The 23,510-nt window shown below is 40.8% G+C and overlaps 1 protein-coding gene across 6 annotated transcripts in view; it reads right to left on the bottom strand.

Moving 5' to 3' along the window:
* FGF12 (fibroblast growth factor 12) overlaps window positions 1-23,510 on the bottom strand; it is a 638,738-nt gene that overhangs the window by 235,787 nt on the left and 379,441 nt on the right. Inside the window, exon 1 of one of the 6 annotated variants that reach the window (XM_054700448.1) lies at window positions 92-1,656. The exons of the other annotated variants lie outside the window; for them this stretch is intronic. Within the exon in view, the coding sequence (XP_054556423.1) occupies window positions 92-290 (199 nt within the window). The 5' untranslated portion in view covers window positions 291-1,656. Of the gene's footprint in view, window positions 1-91; window positions 1,657-23,510 lie in introns of those variants that run through there. 6 annotated transcript variants of the gene reach the window in all.

Below are 23,510 nucleotides of genomic sequence, written 5' to 3' on the forward strand. Positions count from 1 at the left end.
CTCCTTCCCTCGCATGGGTGCCCCCAGGTACTTTGAAGAGGGGAGGGAGGAGTCGATCTCTGAGGACCCCATGGCCTGGGCTTCTACTGACCTGGTCTCCGCCTCACTGGCCTCTTGCGACCGCTGCAGAAGCGCACTTTGCTGAATACCCCGAGGACGTGCCTCTCGCACAGGGAGCGCCCGTCTTTGCTGGGGCTGGAGCGGCGCTTGGAGGCCGACACCCGGTCGCTGTTGGACTCCCTCGCCTGTCGCTTCTGTCGGATCAAGGAGCTGGCTATCGCCGCAGCCATAGCTGCTCAGCGCGGGCCCGGGGCCCCGGGCTCCACTGCGCCCTCGGTATCGTGCTCCGCCGGGGCGAGGGCAGGACCTCGGCGGCCTGAAGGGACAGGGCAGGCGCCGGGAGGCAGTGCTAATATTTGAGGAGGCTGCAGTACCGAAAACCCGGCGCCCACAAGGTTACTCAGAGTCTGGGCAGTGGCGACAAAATGTGTGAAAATCCAGATGTAAACTTCCCCAACCGCTGGCGTTTGGGGGCGGGGCGGTCCCAGGCCTTCCAGCTAACTAGACTCTTGCACCCCAAGGCGATCCGCGTCCAGGGGCAGTGGGGAGTTGGGTCACACAGCGCTCGGAGTACCAAGTGGAAGGGGTAGAAGGATGTCCAGAACAACAAGCCGTGCCCCCGGTGGAGAGGCGCAAGCGTTGTCAGGTGTCCAAAGTATATCTACACATACATAGAAAACCCGTTTACAAAGCAGAGTCTCAACCGAGGCGGGTAGCGTGCCCCCGGTAGAAAATACTAAAAAGTGAATAAAACGTTCCTTTAGAAAATAAGCCACCAACCGCTAGACAGAAGGAGAGGAAGGCAGCAATTTAACTCCCTGCAGCCCGCAGTTCTGGAGATTAGGAGTTCCGTCCCGGCTGAGTGAGGTCTACGGAATGCATCGCACCGGCTGCGGCTCTCCCGGGGCCCGCCGCCCGAGTTCTGGAATTCCGAGAGGCGCGAAGTGGGAGCGGTTAGCAGGAGTCGGAGCTGGGGAGCCGGGCGGGGGCAGCTGTTTCCAGCTGCGTCGAGCGCGACTCCCCGCCAGTAGCGCTGCAAAGAGAGCGGGAGGCAAGGTCCGGGGTGGTGGGGGGAGGGAGAGTGTGGGGGAGGGAGGGAGGGAGATCCTCGAGGGCCAAGCACCCCTCGGGGAGAAACCCGCGAGAGGCGAGCGCCAAGGATACGCGCGGTCCCAGAGCGGGCGCTCTTTCTCTTCCCGCTGGCTTTCTGGCACGAGACGGGCACAGTTGGTGATTATTTAGGGAATCCTAAATCTGGAATGACTCAGTAGTTTAAATAAGCCCCCTCAAAAGGCAGCGATGCCGAAGGTGTCCTCTCCAGCTCGGCGCCCACACGCCTTTAACTGGAGCTCCCCGCCATGGTGCGCCCGGGGCCGCCGCGCCGCGCCGGTCTCCGCACAGGCTCAGAGCGAGCGAGGGAAGGAGGGGCGCCCTGGCGGGCTCGGGATCAGGTCATCGCCGCGCTGCCTGGGCCCCCCAGGCTCGCGCGGCCCGGCAGTCGACAGGTCGCAGGCGGCAGATCAGATGGGGATCGCCCGCCCGACGCAAGGCCGATCACTCAGTTCTGCGCGGCCCATCCCGGCCGAGGACGCAAGTCACCCGCGCGCTGCAAACACCCGCGCTTCGGCTCGGGCGGGGCGGGTGCTGGCTGCAGACGTCGGTCCGAGGAGGCTGTGGCTCTCGGCCGGAGCTGCCCACCATGGTCTGGCGCCGGGGCGCGGGCGGGGCCCCTAGGCCGCCCGGGGCGACGGCGGGAAGCAGCCGAGTGCGCAACCCGGGCCCTCGGGGCCGGACGCTGACTCTGGAGCCAGGGCCGGGAAGCAGGTGCGGGCTGCCGTCAACTCGCCCAACTTGCTACGCGGGTGGCGGCTCCGAAACGCTGGCTACTGGGGCGCCCCCAGTCGCCGCGCCACCGCCTCCCCGCCCCGGAGGGGGCGCTCAGGGCGGCGTCCCATTCATGGGCTGAGGCGCGGGGCGCGCCGAGCCGCACCGGCTCCCGGGCACCTCCACCACCGTCGCCGCCGCCGCCGGGTCGACTCGCTCGACTGGAGCGCCCGCTCCGCAGGGAACTCCAAACAGGGAAGACAGCCTCCGAGAAGGCGGGTGGGACGTAGAGCCGGCGGTCGACGTGGTGCCTCCTTCAGCGCCAGCCCACCTGCCCAGGAGCTCGGGAGCGCCCAGGTGGGGCCAGGCTGGGGGCCCGGCTTCTGGAGCTAGGGTAGCGCAGCGCACTCGGGTCCTCCTGCCCTCCCTCGCGCCCTCTGCTCCCAGAGTCCCTTCTCCTCCCTCCCTCCCGTCACCCCTCTCCCCCTTCTCTGTCTTCTGTCTCTCCCCTTTTCTCCTCTCTACGCAATCCTACGTGATTGAGGTTTGGATGAGAAATTCTCAGAGGCAGAGTGAGGGAACTGCAGCTCGGGTCTGCTCTGTCCCGTCCCTCCCCCCAGGGAAAAGAGAAAACACAACTACCAACCGGTTAAAGGAATCTGGGTGCACAAAGAAGGGACGGGGTGAGATGGGAGGGGGTGAGGCATGCTGAGAGGAAGCTGTCCACCTTCACTGGAATAAACTGAAGCACTTAGGATTCTGTTTAGGGAGGAAGGCAGTGGGCACTGGGGAAAGTAACAATGGCCTCTTGGGTCCTATGTTGGGCCCCACCATCAGCTTATTTTGGGGCAAGTGTTTCGGCATCCTTGGAACCCAGATTTCTTGGTTCTGTCTGGAAAACTGCCTAGCAGGCTCAATGAGGGGCTAAGTGAGCACCCTGCACAGATTGGAGAATAGAGGTGGTGTGAGAGTGACAGTGACAAGGACAGTCAACTAACACCCTAAATTGCAGTAAGGTCTCCAGGAGTATTTATGATGACAGCTGGATGTTACAGAAAACTCAGCACTGAAGATACTGTCATCCAAGTTAAAATGCAGCATGAAAGGTTTTGGAAACATAAAAGGAGTAATCACCTTCCATTCACACTAAGGCCTGGAAGTGACTGTTCATTCCTTACATTTACAGATCTCTTCAACTTGTATTGAAATAACCTAATTCCTTCCCTTCAGGGACACTTCACTAAACTTCAAGGGTAGGGTCATAAGGTTAAAAGGATGATTTCCAAGTAGAGACAGGTATAGGATGGAAATACCCTAATGGAAGGCAAAAAAAAAAAAAAAAAAAAAAAAAAAAGCAAACACTGGAAGCTACTGAGAATGAATGTGAAGATTGGAGATGCCCCAAGAACTTTCTAGATGTGGACACAAGCCTGTGAGCCTAGCAGAAATTCACTTAGCAATGAGAAGGATTGCAGTCTGGTAGGTTGTTTAGACCAAGTCCTATATCTACACAGAGTAATCCTACTGTGCTGGAGGCTTGGACATTGCATGCTGCCTCCAGGCATAACACTGACAGTGCTCATAGGGCAGACAATTAGGAAGATTACACAGGGGAGGTGCCTCAGAGGCAGGGAAATGCCTACTGCAGATGGGGAGGACACATCCCTTCCAGCAGATCATTGTGGCTGAATAAGGACAGTGAACCTGGGATTCTAACAATATAGAACAGGAGAGCCAAAAAAGATACACACACACACACACAGGTCTTTTCCAAAAGTGAAGCATTTTCAAAAGTGCATGGATGGGACAAGGGGAATTACTTAAAATTAAATCAATTGCTAACACTATCAATCAGGGAATATTCACATTCTATAAATAAATTGCTTTCCTTCCTTGACTAGCATTCTTGAAGAAGGCAGGCACAGATCTGGCTGCCTGGCTTTAAGTGCTCCTTGCCTTTTGTATTTCAATACCCAAACAGAAAAGGTCAGTTAAGGCAAGGAATCCAGAGAAATGGATAAAGGGCAGGGGGATATAGTGAGGCCTTGAGGTAATCACAATGAACTCTGAATCTCTTTTTTATCCTCCAAATGGGGATAATCATTTCCATCTACCACACAGAACTGATTGTATGCGCAAGCATTTTGAAAACTGGAAAATGCCAAATGAATGAAGAGATGATGATAATTTAAAAAAAAAATGCATGATTTTTTCTGAGGTGATTTTTTTTTTTTCAAATTCAGATTCCTGATGGATTTTCAGAACCTGAAACAGAATCTCTATGAGCAGAGCCTAGGAATTTGAGTTTTTAACAAGTTCTTCAGGTATAAAAGTTTGAGATGAGATAGATATATAAATGTAGATATATAATAGACATATATACTGTAAAGAAAATAGTATAAAAGGAAAAATAAACTCACTGTCATATTCCCCCAAATTGCAATCCTATCCTACTCACCAGCTAAAAAAAAAAAAAAAAAAGAAAGAAAAAATGACCTGAAGAGACATGCACTGTAATCTTTGGAACTGTTGACTTTTTTTTCTGTAGGTTTATGAAAAATGATATTTTTGATACAGAAGGTAATGAATGTAGTGACACAGTATAGAAGAAAATAATGGGGGAAGACATGAAAAGCAGAGAGCAGTTGCTGTTTGAAGTTCTTCTCTCTGTCTTCAAAGACTGTGTCAAGTTAGGCATTTAAGGAATAAAACAAAAGCAATAAATGCCAGCTTTCTGAGAACATTAGTCCTGTCTTTAGATGTCTATTAAAAGAATGTGGTGTATTCAATTCAATTAGACAACAAAGACTTTATGTTTTTCCTTGTTCTCCTGCAGCTAGTCAGAGTGCTTTTTGGCTGTTTAGTCCTTTTTAGTCATCATCTGCATCATTTACTCCATTTCCCCAATGAGAAGAGGTAAATATAGAGAAATTGGAGAAGTAATCTAGAACCTATGTACCTAGCTCTTAAGCTCAGAAGCTATGTACAGAGCTAAAAAATAGTTTTAAGCTAATTTTTTTTTTATATCCAGAAATCCATAACTTTCTTTCCAGAGTCGCTAAAATTTCCATAAGTTTCCCTCCATGGTTACTAGGATTTTTCCAATATCTTTGCCTTTGGGGGTCAATGAGGTCAAATCAACCTATTTAGGATTTAGTTTTAAAAAATCAGATTATTTTAAAGGATAATATCTCAGGGATAACAATACTTTGATTTTCAGTATTTCTTTGAACAACTTGGGAATTTCCCTTTATAATTCTAAATATCATGATGGAAGCAGTTTTAATTACTTTGGAGAAAGTTGCCATATACACATCAAAACTGTAATTATATAATTATATTTCTGGCCTCCAGTCAAACTAATAAAACACTAATAAAAAACTAATCATCTCCTTATTTTAAAAGGAAAAAAAATACATTCACTTTTCTTTCCCTTACTCATATGCCAAATCTTCCAACTCCCAAATTAAATTATTAGGGCTCTTGTACACATTCACCGGAAACCTTGTGTTGATCACAAATTGTCTTCAAAGTTTTGTTTCAGTTACCAGTGGGACTGTCTACATTCCATCTCTTCTTCCTTACCTTCAACAAGCTCATAGTTCCTGCCATGTATTTGTTGTTGTCTTAATCACCACTAGCTGTGTGCTACTGGACAAGTTATTCAATATGTCTAAAACATATTTTCAAAATAGATCAATGATAATGATACTACCAGTACCTACCTAACTGAGCTACTTTAAGACTCAAGAATGATGTGATAATAATGTAAAACTTTAGAACAAACAGGAAAATATCCATTCAAATCAAGCCCCATCTCACCCCAAGCTGTAAAATTCAGACTTCCCCAAACAGGAAAACACCCTATGATTCATATATATCATCGTTCATTCCCGGACATAATGTATTTAACAAAGGCCAGAGATCTACTTGAAATGAATGATTAATCATGATATTGTAATGACAAACCAACTTTCATTAATGGAATATTGTCAATGTCCAGGTCTGTTGGGAACACAGAGGAGGCCAGCTCTGCCCATACCTCATCCCGCCGAGATCAGGCCCTTCACGCAGAGCTTGGTCAATGTGAGCTCACTGGGCTCTGACACTGTGAGCTTGACAAGCAGAAGACATTTTCTCCATGGATTTTATCCCAAACAGTTGCTGTACTTTCATTTGCTTTTCTCTGCCAGATTGTCAGTTAAAATAGGTTGGCAAAAGCAGTACGAACAGTTACTTTCTAATAATTTACAAATTCCTTTATACACCAAATTCACTTTTGGTGCTTTATTCAACAACTGAATTACTACTACATGTTATATATTTGTTTGGTCATCTCTCAAAACAGGAAAGAAAATAGCTTTAATTCATCTTTATGACAGAGCAGTATCTTTACTGCTCAAGTTGAGAAATTATCAATGTTTTGGACAATATCTGTTTTGGTAAGAAAAGATAAAACTAAGGTGAGCTAATGCTAATCTTCCTGCCCAGGTCTATGTCCTTTACAAATATTGACAAATTGAATCCTTATTATACAGTCCTAGGAGGTAATTTCTGTCATCATTCTCATTTTGAAAATGAAGAATCTGGGGCAAAGAAAAGTTAGGTTGTTTAATCAAGGTCACCCAGCTCCAAATTGGTAAAATTCAAATGTAACCCATGTCATTTGTTTCCCATTGCTTTTTATCTTCTATGTTAAAATGTATGTAAAGTATAATTATCATTTACATTTAATCCTTTACTGTTTGGAAATCATCTTCCCATGTATTATCTTAGTAAGCATCTCAGTAAGATGATAAATAACCTCATGAGGAAAGTTAAGGAGATGAGAATAAAGCAATAAACAGACAAAATAAGACTCCAACAAGTGACATATACCTCCCCATGTCACATAAATGTGAGTGAAGATCTCTGAGCTTAATGAGCTTAATACAGTCCTGTTGACCTCAATGTGTCTGATGTTCTAACTTAGGTCATACAGAGAAAAAACGGGAATGTCAGATGCCCTTTTGTTCATCAACCTCTAGAGCTCTCCCAGCAGGATTTCACAGGGTTTCAAGAAACCTTAACGATATCATTTGAGGGTCTCCCTGGTGGCACAAGGGGTTGAGAAGCAGCACTATAGAGCTGTCCGCAGCCACTGCAGTAGGAGTTCGATCCCCAGTCAGGGAGTTGACCCACATGGCACAGCAGACCTCTCCTGACTCCCCTCAGCAGTGTATTTCAGTAGATCTGCCTCTTCTGTTCCCCACTCTGTCTCTGGTGAATCTGCTCACCCCCACCCCATACTTCTGGCCTGTACCCCAATTTTTGTTTGCATAAATAAATCTTAAAAAGATATCATTTGATGTTGAAAAGAAGGGGACCCATGTGTCTCAAATCTTTTCCCTCTGCAGCTTTTTCTCTTTCTGGGCCAGGGAGATAGGATGTGGCTTTCCCTGTCTTTACCATGAGAAGATGACCTCTGAAACTCTCCTCAGTTCAGTAATTTGAGTTAAACTTCATAAAAAAACTATAGGGAAACTAAATCAAAACAGGAATTTGAGAAATTTATAATTTATAAATGTAAATTTGACCCAAAAAATTTGTATTTTTTTCTATTCCCCTTCCCTAAATATTTACATTGGTTTGGCTTGGAAGACAGCACTAATATTTGGTTAGTTTCCTTTCCAGCTGGGTTAAGGATATTAGAAAACCTGCCTCATTATGTCAGCCTTTCTCTAATTTTCATTGTCACTGATCCAGTGGTACCCCTTCTTCTAGAAAAGAAACAGCTAGAAGATGGCCATTAAACTGTATAACCTATAAAGAGAGAGAGTCATCATTTTATTTGATTTCCTACCACCAAGAAAAGAGGGAAAAAGACAAAAACAAATACCTTGCTGAAAAGAGCTTTCGCCAGCAAGTCACCACTAGCCAATGTTCTCTATGAAAAAGTACTTCCCGTTAGTAGATTTTACTTTTACTATATTACTTGGGCTCTACTTCTGGATCATTTCTGATACCTGTGTGATTGTGCATAAGTCACATAACCTATGGATATTGAGTTCTTCAATTATAAAATAATAAGTTGGATAAAATGAAGTCCATTACTCTTCATGTGAGTAAAATTCTCTAGTCTTTAAAAAAAAATTTCCTATCACCAGTACCTAAAATATCATTAAGCATATAGCAGATACTCAATAAATACTTGAATCAATTAATTAGTCAATTAGCTAAGCAATTAATTAAATACTTGAATTAATTAATCCATCTTTATTAAAGTAAAAAAAAAGACATTTAAACTTATATCGAGAAACAAAATCAGTTAATCCCAGAACAACTTCCGCATTTCCAATCCAATCTCTTCACATTAGCAGTAACCTTTAAAATTATCTTCCCACATTCAATCCATTTTTAAAATATGATAAGCTGAAAGGGCACATGGCACCTAGATTTCTGACCGACAAATCCCTTCTCTGGTTTTTAGGCCTGTTATGTTCTGGTCCCTCTGTCTCTTGTCTCTGCCTCTCTCTCACACACATTCCCCTTCTTAAAAGTTTACATTGATTTGATTTGAATCACCAAATTCTCACACACACACACACATACACTTTCACACGCACACACACACACACACACACACACACACACAATGCCTCGATCACATTCAATGAAGAAAATAAATATAACAAAAAGGAAGGCAAAAAAAAGAACACAGACAGCAAATAAAGTGAGTAGCAGATTTTTTTAAATCTCAGAATCTGATCAAAATGACTTTGAAATGGTTTGGTGACACTAAGGTCAGGCTGTCACCCATCTTTGGTGAGCTGCTTTCTCTGTGGACCATTTTTACTTGCTCTTATTTCTAATTTTAGATTCCAAACTTTTAGGGAACAGATCTTGTTTAAATAGCAGTCTCTCACAATACCTATCACATGACTGACACTCAAACTATATTACTAAAATGATAATAAATTCATATTTTTGTCTTTGCATGGACACTATGAAAATGGGCCTAGTTAGGTGTATTTAAAACTTTAAAAAGAGGATGTGCATTTCTGTCTTGTACCTGGGTTTTGAGGAACTCATCCATGTTTAAGATGGTCAAGGGGAGAGATTTTCTACTAAACAGAAACAGGACAAAAACTATACAGAAAAGAAAAAAAAAAAAAAAAAAAAAAAACGATAGGAGCACCTAAGATACTGGTGTGGAGTTGTGGACTCCAGAATATGAATCTAATCATGTTATCTAGGTGGTGTTAGATACCACCTAGGGTGTAAATTACCCTTCCTGTTGTAATGTCCTTTGTTACACATTGGTCTCTCCAGTATTATTTTATACTGATGTTCCTGCCTAGTCTCTTTTGTGAAGCCGATAATTAATGGGAAAATTTTATGTCAGTCCTTAGGCCAAAATACATAATCTGTGGCACCATGGAAATAGCAGAAATTATTAGCCTCCGTGGTGTATTTCTGAGATGAATTAGTCCTTACTATAAGATTTTCTCCTGCAATGCAAACTATGAAGAGCTCATAGTTTGTTTTCATTAATAAGTCATTGGGTTTTCCTAAGGTCCTTTTATAATTTCAGCCAAATCTTAGGCCTTTAATTTGACTGATGCAAAAATGTCAACTGAAAACTCCATGTTCAAAATATAGTTTAAAACTGTTTGAGTGAAAGGAAGGTTGGGGTGGAATGAGAACAGAAACTAACATTTATTAGGCACCTGTAATGTACCAGGCTCAGTAGTACTGCCTCTACATAGATTGTTTTAATTAATTCTCACAAAATCTTAATAAGGCCAACATTATTATATACATGTTACAATGAGAAAACTGAAGGTCAGAAATGTTAATTAATGGTCTAAAGTACAGGTTAGTCAGGGCAACAATGAAAAATCTATTTTAGCTTCAAATCCAAGGCTATTTTCATGACCGTTCTTAGATGATATTCTTAAAATGTTTTTTGTTTTTTGTTTTTTTAAGTTAGGCTAACCCACAAGTTAAGGCCATTCAGAATCTAAGTCATAGAACCATGGACATCCATACTGTTTGTACCATGGTGATCACAGCCCCATTTGAAGGTCTAGTTTAATAATAACTAGAGGCAGGGAAAGAGAAAATGAGGAAAGTAATGTCAGTCTTTAAGGGTCTGAAAGGTTCTTGTATAATATATAAATATATAATATATAAATATATGATATATGTAATATATAAATATATGATATATGATATATGTAATATATCATATATAAAGAGAAAATATAAATATATAAAATCTTACGTGTATAATACATAAAATTTTTTATATACATATAAAATGTATATAAAATATATATAAATCTTTTATATACATATAAGTATGTATATATTTTTTATATATATAATATATAAAAGTACTTGAATAATAAAAGTTATCTGTTTGTCCTGAGGCAAACTTAGATTCCCTTAAGCAGGTACACACATACACACACATTTGTATACACATAGGTACATATACACATATGTGGAGACGCGACAAACCATGGAATAGACTGCTTCCCAAAATAGGGAAATGAATTTCCCATCATCAGAGAATCTAAGTCAAGACCAGGAAGTGAGATAGGTATTCTATGAAATGGTCACCATCAGCAATGCTGGCATGGAGGAACATCAGCCATTCTAGGTTGCTTCCAAGGTAATTATTGGCACTTTTTTTTCTTTTAGAAAGTAAAAAGATAAGGATGAATGGTGAAACTGATTGCTAATAGGAAAAAGTGATAGTAGAACAGAGCAAGATTCAAGGAAAGCATCTCAGATCACCCTGCTAAGAAAGCACAGGGTTAATATTTTTACATGGCTCTTGTGTGTGTAGCAGAGGCTGCACAGCTAATGAGAGGGCTTAAACAGTCAAAAGGTTGAAATGTTAAATGATAATATTCCTCTGAGATGTGACATTCTAGATCAAGGAAAAGAAAATAAACAAACCTATTAAAATATAAAGGAGGAGAGTCACCTGTAAACCCCCACTCCCCCGCCCTCCCCCCCACCAATAACCAGTATAAAATGCCTAGGTGTTAGCTAAAACCACAGTGGATTGTGGTCTTTGACCCTTCTGGGCTCCTGTGTAGGAAAGATTCATATTGAGGTAAGAGACTTTAAAGTAAATAAAAGCTAATGAACTGAGAGGTGAACAGAGAACCAAAGAAAATAATTAGGAGGGCAAAGAATAGTATCAGGAGCTCTATAATGGCTCCCTACACATAAGATTTTCTGTAGGAAGGCTGTGGGGTTCTCACTGAAAAGTGTGAAAAGGGAACACTTTTGTCAGCTGTTATAAGTTGTCTGTTATAAAATCTACCATTTCTACTCCCAGTAATCATTAAGAAATCTGGAGATTCAATATATGGTAGAAATAAGGATATTAATCTATGCACATATTCACAGCTTTTAATATAGTATCTGATTTCATTTTTTTAGAAAGAAACTAGAGAATCACAACTTTGGGGTAGAAACAATTTGAAAAAACTTACTATTAAACCGAGAAAAAATCTTATAAAACAAGGCATCAACTAAATGTTCCAAGGTACAATGAAGAATAGGGAGAGAGATTAGATGTTGACTGACATTTGTCACAGCATAAAGATAGGAATTTTATTTTTTTATTTTTTTATATAAATGAAGATTACTTTCTTTTTTAAAATTAATTAATTAATTTATTTATACAAGCACTGGGTACAGTCAGAAGCACGGGAGAGTGAGAGAATTCACCAGAGCCAGAGCGGGGAGCAGAGCAGGCAGAAGGACCGAAGTACACTGCTGAGGGGAGCAGTGGGCGGCAGGAGAGGTCTGGGCGCCATGTGGGACTCTGCTTCGGTGGCCGGGGAGCAGCCGGGGATTGAACCAGCGCTGCAGAGGCTGCGGGCAGCTTCGCAACCCAGCGCTCGACCGCTGCGCCACCGGGGAGGCCCAAAGATAGGAATTTTAAAAGGCAGCCATCTCATTTCCTATTTGACAATTGTTAACTTACTATGTCCACAGTATTATCTTCAAAATTGGGGAGTGAACAAGAATACCACTAAGAGGTGTTTTACATGGAAAGTTGTGTGACTAACCTCTGTGCTTTTAAGCATTCTATCCTCACAAAAATCCTGTAGGATGAGCATGATGGAGATTATTATTATTATTATTATTTTAAAGATTTATTTTATGTATTTATGCATACAAGACCTGGAGTGTAGGCCAGAGATGCAGGGGGTGAGAGGATTCACCATAGAGTGGGGAGCAGAACAGGCAGATCCACTGAAATACACTGCTGAGGGGAGCAGTGGGTGAGACAGGAGAGGTCTACAGCACCATGTGGGTCAGCTCCCTGGCCAGGTATCGAACTCAGGTTGCAGTGGTTGGTGTGAGCTTGATAGCTCTGAGACATTAACCCCTGGGCCACCAGGGAAGCCTGAGATTATTATTATTATACTGTTTCAGAACAAAACATTGAAAGAGGAGTAAATTCAATTAGCCAGGATTCTCATAAGTGATGAAACTAGCACTTAATTCTGTTGAATTCCCAAAGGATGTCTTTTCCACTCTACTACATGGGTCCTACTGACCTCTTCCACGTCTGACAGTTTCTTCTGATCCATTGAACAAATCTTCTTCTTACTCTCTTTCTTTATTGCTCAACCCAAAATTCACCAAGGAGAGGATGATGGCAGGTATGAGTTGCTATACTGTGATTTGCTGTATAGCTGCCTTGTCAGACAGAATACCAGCCATCCAATATTGCATTGTTGCCCAGCAATCATCAAAAAATAATCCTTGATACTGACATCCCCATGAGTTTATAACCCTGAGTCCTGTAATAGCATGTAATAGCACAGCATCTAGCTTCTACTTTCTTGAAAATTGCAAGCAAAACTTATGCAGCTTCTGAAGCAAAATCAGACCGCCATGTGTGTCTCATTAATTTTTGTCTTTGTTAGAGAGCCCCCTGTTGCAAAATCTGTGTATTTAAAGTGTGTACAGATTAGCTAAGGCAGTAAAATGTGAGAGTTAAAAGAAATGCACCGGCAGGATACATAAAACGCCAACCTCTGATTTTCTTTTCAGAATATTCGGCCTCAGGGAGCCCAGGATAAGTATGTATCTAGAAGCAACTTAATGCAGCATTAAGTCACTAAGTTCTGAGGTTTTGCATTTTAATTCATAATTGCTATTTGAGCAAACAGTTTAATCTTTATGTTCCTTAGGATCATTTGGAAAATGAAAGTAGTAGATTTTTACTACAAAGATTTAGACATAGAATCACTGAACTTAAGTACAGGAAGGAATCTTAAGAATCATCCAGGCCAGAACCCTCATATTTTTTAAAGATTTATTTATTTATTCATACAAGAGTGGGGATGCAGACCAGAGATGTGAGGGGTGAAAGGATTCACCAGAGACAGAGTGGGGAACAGATCAAGCGGATTGACTGAAATACACTGCTGAGGGGAGCAGTGGGCAAGACAGGAGAGGTCTGCTGCACCATGTGGGTCACCTCCCTGGCTGGGGATCAAACTTGTGCTGCAGTGGCTGTGGATATCTTCATAATGCTGAGTCTTAACCCCTTGTGCCTCCAGGAAGGCCCCCAGAACCCTCGTTTTGAAGATTAGAAAATTGAAGACTGAGATGGACTTAATCTTAGGTTGCACAGTTAATAATGACCTAAGCCAAAATTGTCCCAGTATCTCAGTCTCCCAGATTCTGACATCAGTGATGTATGCTATATGATTTAATTTTTTAATGAATCACATATTTCAGAATTTATTTCTTTTTAAGAATGTAAATATAAAAACTAATTTGTATAGCATGGTTTCCATTCAACCCTCACAACTACCCAGTATGATAGTTTTGTGTTATTATTATATGATTGATTTACATGCACTGACTGCTGAGGGAATAAGCGAAGGTCATATTTGAGAAAAAATTATATTCCAGATTTGAAATTCTTTGTTTCCGTCTCTATTTTTTCCTCATTTCCCCTCTTGAAATTTACCTGATTCAGATAAAGTCAAATGAATTATAAAATCTGCACTAAAAATATGAATGCTTCCTCCCAAATGCCCCCCAAATAACATAATAAGTAGGCATTTCTTCTGTCTTGCCTCACTCCCCTTACCCTCATCCTCTTCAGTGAACATCTATTTTCAAATAAAACAGTATTCTTTATAACATGGGAATTTCTCTTACTGATTTGTTGCACAGGATAAAAGACACATAATTTTTTTTTGCAATCATAGAAATATCATCAAAGTACAGAATTCACTGTGATGCTAATGAGAATTTTCTTCACCAGGTACTGCCACTCACAAAACATCTGGTGCAGCATGCTAAGAATACATGTGAGCTGAAAGGTGGGACACGAACCTTGCCTCAGGTTCTTCTCTACCAGGTAATTTCATGACAGTCATGTCATTGCTTTTAATATATATATCAGATGCTGCAGCAACTTATAGTCACATAAATAATTTGTTTAATTAGCTCACCCCTTGTGCTTCTTGGCTGCAAACATTAAATTGCATGTAAAACTTGCAACTCATTGCTGGAGTACACAGCTTGCAAATAGTCTTTAAAGACAACCAAAGCTTAGAGGAAATTCAGTGAAGAAATGAATGTGTGAGTGAGTGTGTGTGTGTTTTAAGATTTATTTTTATTCATTTATGCATGCAAGAACTGGGGTGTAGGTCAGAGGTGTGGTGGGGAGGGGTGAAAGGATTCACCAGAGACACAGTGGGGAGCAGAACAGGCAGATCTACTGAAATATACTGCTGAGGGGAGCAGCGGGTGAGACAGGAGAGATCTGCTGTGACATATATGGGTGAACTTCTTGGCTGGGAATGGAAATCATGCCACAGTGGCTGGTGGATAGCCTGGGAGGCCCTGAATGAGTTTATGGTTTGAACACATGTAATTTGAACCACATGTTGGAAGAGAAAAGACTGCTAAGTGGCCATGTTTTTTCTCTACAACCCTCCTCCAGTATGTATAATTATGTCTCTGTGTGTGTGTGTGTGTGTGTGTATGCTTTTTTAAAAAAAAAAATTAATGTTAGGCAAGAGATTGATGAAGGGAGGAAACTGATCTTTTTACTTTTATTTAATTTAATTTGCATTAAATTTTAGTATTATTTAATTTGTATCTTTTTTAATTGAGGTAATGTTAGTTTACAACAATGCATATGATTTAGTGGTATAGATTCACACTTCCTCAGATGTATGTTACCACACCATATCCACCACCAAAGCACAAATAATCTTCTACCACAGACTACAGGGCTCCCTCCTTCCTTTACTCCCCACCCACACCCTGGTAGCCTCAATTCCATAGTCATGTCTAGGGTTTGTTTTTTGATTTAGTTTTGTCTGTCATTTGTTTTGTTTCTTGATACAAATGAGTGGAATTATCCAGTATTTGTCCTGTTTACCTGTTTACACTAAAGGGTTTCCCTAAGCATAAACCCCTTTAGTTTTACCCATAATGTCACAAATGGCAAGATTCTTTCCTTTTTATAATAGCTGAGTAGCATTCCATTGTGTATATACACCACTTCTTAATCTGCTATTTCCAAGTTTTGGTTTTTTTTTTAAGATTTATTTATTTATTTATACAAGCACTGGGTACAGTCAGAAGCACAGGAGGGTGAGAGAATTCACCAGAGACAGAGCAGGGAACAGAACAGGCAGAAGGACTGAAATACACTGCTGAGGGGAGCAGCGGGCGGCAGGAGAGGCCTGCGCGCCATGTGGGACCCTCTCAGGTGGCCGGGGATCGAACTGGCGCTGCAGAGGCTGTGGGCAGCTTTGCAACCCAGCGCTCAACCGCTGCGCCACCGGGGAGGCCCTATTTCCAAGTTTTCTATCAAGATATTTATTCTCCTTTCCTTCTACCTCACTCTATACCTCTATTTTTATTTATCAACTCTGGGCACGTACCACCTGCCTAAATGCTTGGCACATGGAAGACATAAGGAAAATAACACATTGCTTATTACCTCAAAGAATGTACTGTCTAGTGAATGAACCCAATATGTTTTGTGATAACAGTCAGAAGGAAACACTTGCTAATGAGAGGTGGACTCTGTTCTGAGATGCTCGGGAGAGAACACCACTCTTTTCAACTGGAAGGGACCACGCAATGTTTCCTCAGGGAACGACATGAGAACAACTTACTCAAGGAGGATAAGTTGGATGTGATCTTTGGGAAAAGGTGCTAATAAAGACCTGGGGCAGTGAGTAGAGAAGCACAGAAATGTCAAACATCAGAATCATCCAGGTTGGGGACCATGTGCACCTTGCACTTAGTATATCTCATGTGCCAACTCATGATTAGTAAGACTAAACTGATCAAATAAAGCAAAAAATGAGTGAACAGGATTTGAAGCACTGATAGTTTATTGGGATCAAAAAATAAGAAATATGAAGACATGTTGTAGAAATCAATTCCCCAAGTATGTTTGGTGACACACTGCTAGAGAATGGGATGTATTGCAATGGAATCCGTGCCTCCTCTTGAAGGCAACAGAGAGCTATAGAAAGTTTTCAAAATGACTACTGCAATTTAACAGATACATTTTATACTATTGCATTTTTTAATAAAAATGAATGAGATACTCATGGTACAACATAGTTGGTAGTAATAAGATTCAATTTTTTGTACATTAAAATGAAATTACATTAAATTAAATTTCAACCTACATTAAAATTAGATAGGGATATAAATGTCTTACTACAACTTTTTTTTTTTTTTGTGGGACCCTCACCAGTGGCCTGGAATCGAACCGGTGCTGCAGAGGCTGCGGGCAGCCTCACAGCCTTGTGCTCAACCACTGCGCCACCAGGGGAGGCCCCTTACTACAACTTTCTTAAGTGGGTATAAATAGTATATGAGACAGAGTTCCAAGCGTCTGTATTCTAACGTGTTCCATTGACTCACATCCACTCAACTGTTCTCTGTAAATGTTATTGAAAATCCCAGGTGGCCACAGTTGTCTGTTTTTAAAAGCAGAAGAACAGGTAAGGCTGTCCATAAATTCTCCCAAGGTCATACAAGGAAAACCGCTTAGGACTAGCTGTATAAGATCTAGGTTTAGTTCTAATACTACTATTCATTTGCTTTCAGCCCCTGGGCCTTTCTTCTCCTTTCTGAGCCCCTGTCCCCTCATCAATAAAAGGAAGGCAGCCTGATGTACTCTATAGTCTGCTTTAGCTCTGAGGATCTATGATTCAAAAGACATAGGTGGGATTAGGACCTCAGCCATCACCTGAGGTTGCTACTCTTAGCAAAAGCAGGAGAGGAAATATACCTTGTTACCTTGTTGAGTGCTGAACCCCATGGTATCTTCCTAGGAAAAAATACTTCATCTTTGTTTATCTTTAAAAAAGTACAAATTAAGGTATAGAATAAAAGATGAGACAGAAAGCTATACAGGCCCTATAGATGCTATGAACTGAATGTTTGTGCCCTCCCCCCGCAAATTTATATGCTGAAACCTAATATCCAATGTGATGGTATTTGAAGGTGTTACCTTTGGGATTATAAGAGACCTCAGAACACTTCCTAATCCTTTCCTTCCACCACTATTGTCATAACTAAAAGGCACCATCTATTACTAACAAGAATTGTGAGAAATATATTGCTATTGTTCATAAGCTATCCAGTTACAAGCTATGATATTTTTGTTATAGCAACTAAACCAATAGTAATACTGCATTATTTTTAATGTTACCTTTGAAAATATATTGGGTTTTAAATTTAAAAATTTTGTGTAGCTGTTGAGATGATGTTTCATTTTACTCCAGAGATGACCCTATTTTAAAGGAAGGCAATCCAATATGTATAGTGTATGTATATTCTTCACTTCCTAAATTACTTCAGAATTGAAGGAGATAAAAAGTGTGCTACAAAAGAAAGATGGTAACACCCCTGTAACTATATTAAGAGCTGGAGAGAATGCACACATTTACTTTAACCTTAGCTATGTCTGAAAGAGAGACACTTACATAAGAAGTATCCAGATTCAAAGCAACCAAATGTCTCAAGAGTAGGAGAATGTTTGAATTGTAATTAGAATTCTGATTTCCATTTTAGTTACTTAACTAAATAGGTATAGATACTTAGGTTAATTGTTTATTTATTGCCTTTTAGTTTGGTAGAGACCATAGAAATGGGAATAGGTATACCTACCAATATGATTTTAAGGAGTGAGAAAATTCATTAAATTAATTTCATGGTTGATCCCACAGAATATGTGCTGAATAAACAGTAGCTGTTTTATCATGATGCCATCATCTGGAATTTTCAGTAACATTTGAGGGTAGCTATAAGAATAGATTAGAATAAATGTAACAGTCTCTAGTCAATATCCAATAAACATAAAAATACAACATTTTAAATCATCAGGGGATTTTCTGTCTATAATTTGTGTTATATGGGTAGAGCAAGAAACAATATAGAGGACAATCCAAAGTTAATCCCAATCAATATGGCAAACAGTTCCTTCATTTGAGAAAAATAAGAATAATGGTATAGTGGTTCCGACATCATTTCAGTTAGTACTCCAACAGTATGTATTTGTGAAAGGAGGTGTAAGGACCACAATGAGAAAAGACATTTTTGTTTTGAAGAGGAGATCTGAGCAGCTGTCAAAGTGCTCCTCTTCATTCTGCCTGGACAGAGCATCCATGTCACTGACTTGGCAACTGGGAGCAGAAACCTTCTATGTCCTCTCCAAAAGTCAGAGAGACAGTCCATTTACTGTAGTCAGCAGAAGAACAGCAGGTGTGGGGGACTGGCTTCTAGCCTGATGGCATCAGAAAAAAATATTCCTGTTATTTTTTTTATTTTTAAGACCAGAGTGCATACATGAGCCACAGAAAACATCTTAGACCTTCAAGATTCTCCCTCCCTTTCTGAATGTCAAGGTCACTTTCTGACTTTCTCTTATCAAAGAGAGATTCCTACCTTGTGCTTTATTGATATGTGTCTTCCCCATGTCTTAGCTCCTCTGCAATTTCCTAGAAGGCAGGGAATCTACTGCCCTCATTTAGAAGCAAGTGTTCCAATTAAATGTGTGTTGGGAAGAAGGACACAGGGAGGAAGGTGTAATAGAGAAAACAAGTTCACATGTATGAAAATAAGAGGAACAAATGACTATGACTGAAAACAACTACTCTGATAACAATATTGATACTTACATGCCTGGTTTGACACAAAGATAATTCAGAATAAGTTCCCTCTTAAAATTATAAAATATTCCATATCTTAGAAATACAATGAGAAAAAAGAAAAAAAAAACTACTTGGGATGTTATCAACATCTAAAGGACCTAAAACCTGGCATCTCTTGTTCTCATAATGGAGCAATGCTTCAGGAGATGATGGAATAACTCCAAATCCAGGCACCCCATATACCCTCAACTTGGTGACAATGTCAGATTTTGCAATAGTGAGAGAGAGAGAGAGAGAGAGAGAGAGAGAGAGTCAAGATGGGAACATCAGGATATTCCAAGCAATGATAGGGTCTATCACAAGGGGAAATTTCAAGTGATGGCAAGAGTTGAGGTAAAATGGGGAAACCAGAGTTGATAAGGAAGGATAGAAGGAAATTGTTCAGCCTGGCCAGTGAAGAAAGCTTCCCAAGTCTAATATTAATTGGAAAATGCCTGGTGATGCATTTATTGCCATAGTACCCAGCAAAGCATTGGACACAGAGAGAAGAGCTCCACAGCCCCATGGGGTGGGTCCTGGGGCGCTGGCCATCTGGCCTGAGCTCACCTGTAAGGCAGTCCCTCCTGCCCTCCTCCCCTTCTCGCCTCAGCATTACTGAACATAAATAGCCTAGAGCAATGCCTGGAAGATAGTAACTGCTCAGTAGCTCCTAGACACTCTGTTGCCATAGGAAGCATGTAATAAGTTCCTACTAATTGACTGATTTGAAAAATTATATTAAAGGCTGAATGGGCAACAAAATTTATATTCTGAGCAACTCAAAGTTATTTTAGGAATAAAGAGAATATTCTCCTTCAATGTGATGCCTTAAAAAGAGGGGCCATGACCACGTCCTCAAACCAATAGGAGTCTTTGACTCCTATTTATTTTGGGTGAAACCACCACCACCAATTACCTTGTATCCACCTGGGTTACATCCAAGCTTGCGATTATGGTTAAATCAGTGACTTTCAAAGTCACTTAATGGCAAACCAAGCTAATTGGTTCAAAATATAAATCTTGTTGAACAGAAAACAATTCTGATACAATCACAGAGTCCTGGGTTTGGAAGACCAAGGATCAAGTGACAAGCATTTCTTGAAGCTCTCCACTGCTAACTGGCACTCCCTCCGGAGGCCCTCCTTTACCTTTGGTGAACCATGACTGTAAAAATGTCTTCCATAACATTAAGAGAAAATGCATCTCCCCCTGGTGCTGGTTTCCCTAATGGGATCTTAGACTTAACCTAGCACCTCTTCCATTGAGCAGCCTGTCTGTAGAGTCATGTTATTCTTTCGGCACCTGGTCTAGGCCAGAGGTGCAGGGGTGAGACGATTCACTAGAGACAGAGTGGGGAGCAGGACAGGAGGATCTACTGAAATGCACTACTGAGGGGAGCAGCTGGGAGACAGGAGAGGTCTGTTGTGCTATGTGGGTTATCTCCCTGGCCAGGGATTGAACTCATGCCACAGTGGCTGGCTATAGCTTGATAGTGCTGAGATTTTAGTCCCTGTGCTACTGGGGGGGAGAGGAGGGCATTATATGTTATTTTTAAAGAAGAAATAAGACTTGAATGAAGAAATAGCGATGTGCAAGTGGTCACAGGGACTCTATGCAGAGAACATTTTGTGCCACTTATTATGAGAAGCAAGTAAGTGAGGGGAATGCTGTGAGGTCCATCCCAGCGGAAGCATCATGTAACTTACTCAACATTAGTTCGTTAAGTTTCAGTTAGAACACTGGGGGCTTTTCAGTGGATTGTTTTTCCATGGAATTTGAAGAATGTTCATTCTAATCAAAGATGATAAACAATAGTTTTATATTGTTCTTATTAATACAATATATAAGAAGATCAAGATTCCCATCTTCAGTGGGCATCAGAACGAAGATATATTGGAGGTAAAAAATTGCCAAGGGAAAAATTTAATACTTTGAGATCTGTAATAGATGGTGATCAATGTCACTACCAGAAAATAACACATTTTCATTATTATCATGATGAAATAACTGCAAAAGAAATAATAAGATTCCTCATTTACTTTTTAAAACTGTTTCTTATAGTTTGCTCACTCATTCCATTCAATATTTTCTGACCGCCTAGGAACCGGCAGCAGGGATACAGCTAGAAGAGAGGCCAAGAAACTCTCCTTTCATGCCATTTGTTACTTTTATAGGCCTTCTTTCCTATCAGACAATAATCCTGAAGTCCTGTTTTTCTCATGACCCTTTTGCACTCAAAGAATTATAATTTCCTTCAGGGTAATATTCCGTTTACATTAATCAGAGAAATGAGATAGGAAAATGCAAAGAACCAGGTCTACAGAACACCTAGCCCTTCTTCATGTGTCATCACCATCACTGATATGCCCTTGCATTACCTGTGAAATGGAATAAGAACATGTTTCCTGCTTACCTTCCTGGACTGTTATGAGGTGATGGATGATGCACATTTTAAAAAAGATTTATTTATTTATTTATGCATACAAGAACTGGAGTATAGGCTAGAGGTGCAGAGGTGAGAGGATTCGCCAGAGACAGAGTGGAGAACAGAACAGGAGGCAGATTAACTGAAGTACACTGCTGAGGGGAGCAGCGGGTGAGTCAGGAGAGGTCTGCTGCGCCATGTGGGCTGCTCCCTGGCTGGCCGGGGCTCTAACTCATGCTGCAGAGGCTGCGGATAGCTTCACAGTGCTGTGCTTAACCCCTTGGGCTACCAAGGAGGCCGTGGATGAAACACTTAACCGATAAAGCCCTGGACTACCTTTGGTCTACAAAGCTCTGTGTAGTAACCTATTATCCTTTCCTCCCCCCAGAAAGCATCCTTCTTCCAAAGCACAATCTTGCTTACATACACCCCTCCACCTCGACAGCCTCTCATTCCTTTTCACCCATTCATATCACACTATCTACTTCTTTCAAAGCCCACTTCTTCCAAGAAGTCTTTCCTAACAGTTCCAGGGGAGAAAATATGTATATTAAAACCTCCAATGCTATAACATGATCCCCTGAACTAAACCCTCCCTACTTAAAATAAGAAAGCCAATTCCAAGTATTTGTTTGTTTGCTTCTGTTTCTATTTCACTCATACATTTATACATTCTTTAACTTGCATAGATATCAGTTCTACCATTCTTAATGTTATTCAAGGGGAAAGTAGTTTTGCTTGTTCATTTTTTCCAGGCAAGATATGAGAAGGAAATGACTTTAAACTCTATATCTTTGAAAACTAATTTGAGCATGGAAATCTGAAAAAAAAAAAAAAAAAAACCTGTTTGGAAATGTGTGTATGTGAGTACGTGTATTTGTTTGTGGTGGGGTGGTTTTCAAATTGAAAGTCACTTAAGTGATCATGACTATAATTACAGTGAGGCACCCAGTGAATTTCAAGTAATTAAATGGATCAGGGCTGCATATGAAATACAGGTTTCCAATACAGTGGAAATGACTCAATATCCAGAGATATTTTCATAAATATTACCAAATTAAATGCAAGCATTTTGCCTTTCCTATAGAAGTCCTTTCTTCTTTAAAGGGTCTTTAGACCTGTTAACCAGGCCTAGTGTAAATTCAGCCTCATCCAAGCAACTTCCTAAAGATTAGAATACTCTAATTTCCCTCAAGGACAATGACTACTTCCCTAGTTCTTCTGCAGTACCCTGAATAACCTATGTGTGATAACCTTTAAAATTTGGGTTGCAGGCAACATGATTGTATATACAGGAAAAAAGATTTATAATCTATAGGTAAAATATTACAATTTAAAATGTCAATTTAACAAGTTCGCTAATTATGGGCCTCCCTGGTGTGTAGGGTTAAGTCTTAGTGCTATCATGCTATCAAGATTATCACCTGAGTTCGATCCCCGAACAGGGAACTAACTTAAATATAACACAGCAGACCTCTTCTGTCTCACACTGCATTAATTTTATAGACTTAAGTTTATCAGAAGACATTACCGAGTCTTCTGATTGGGAAAAGATATTAGGACTTTCAACATTAAAACAACAACAAACAAAAGAAAAACCTGAGTTGTAATATTTTACAGTGAGTATCATGTTAACTCACAAATCCTTTCGCTTGATTCTCACAAACATTCTTTTGAGACAAATTGATAAATAGAACAAATTGAGGTTTAGAAGGCTGAAGTGATTGAGAAATACAACTCAGGTCTCCAGATGATATTCAGTGCTCTGTTCACTATGCCATGATGATTTTTACCAAAACCATTAGAATGCGTTACAAATTAAATTCTTAAAAATTATTTTCTTACGTTGTTTTTCCTTTTGTTATACCAACTAATTTTTATTTCTCCCACTGATTTCCACACAGACAAGTTCAAGAAATGTTTGCTAAATTAAATTGAAAAAAATTGGACAAGTTGAAATGTTGGGGAGGTGGAGGAGGTGCTTTACCTTTAAA

This window comes from Talpa occidentalis, unplaced genomic scaffold, assembly GCF_014898055.3.
Source record: "Talpa occidentalis isolate TD23 unplaced genomic scaffold, MPIMG_talOcc4v2.1 talOcc4.4, whole genome shotgun sequence".
NCBI lineage: Eukaryota > Metazoa > Chordata > Mammalia > Eulipotyphla > Talpidae > Talpa > Talpa occidentalis.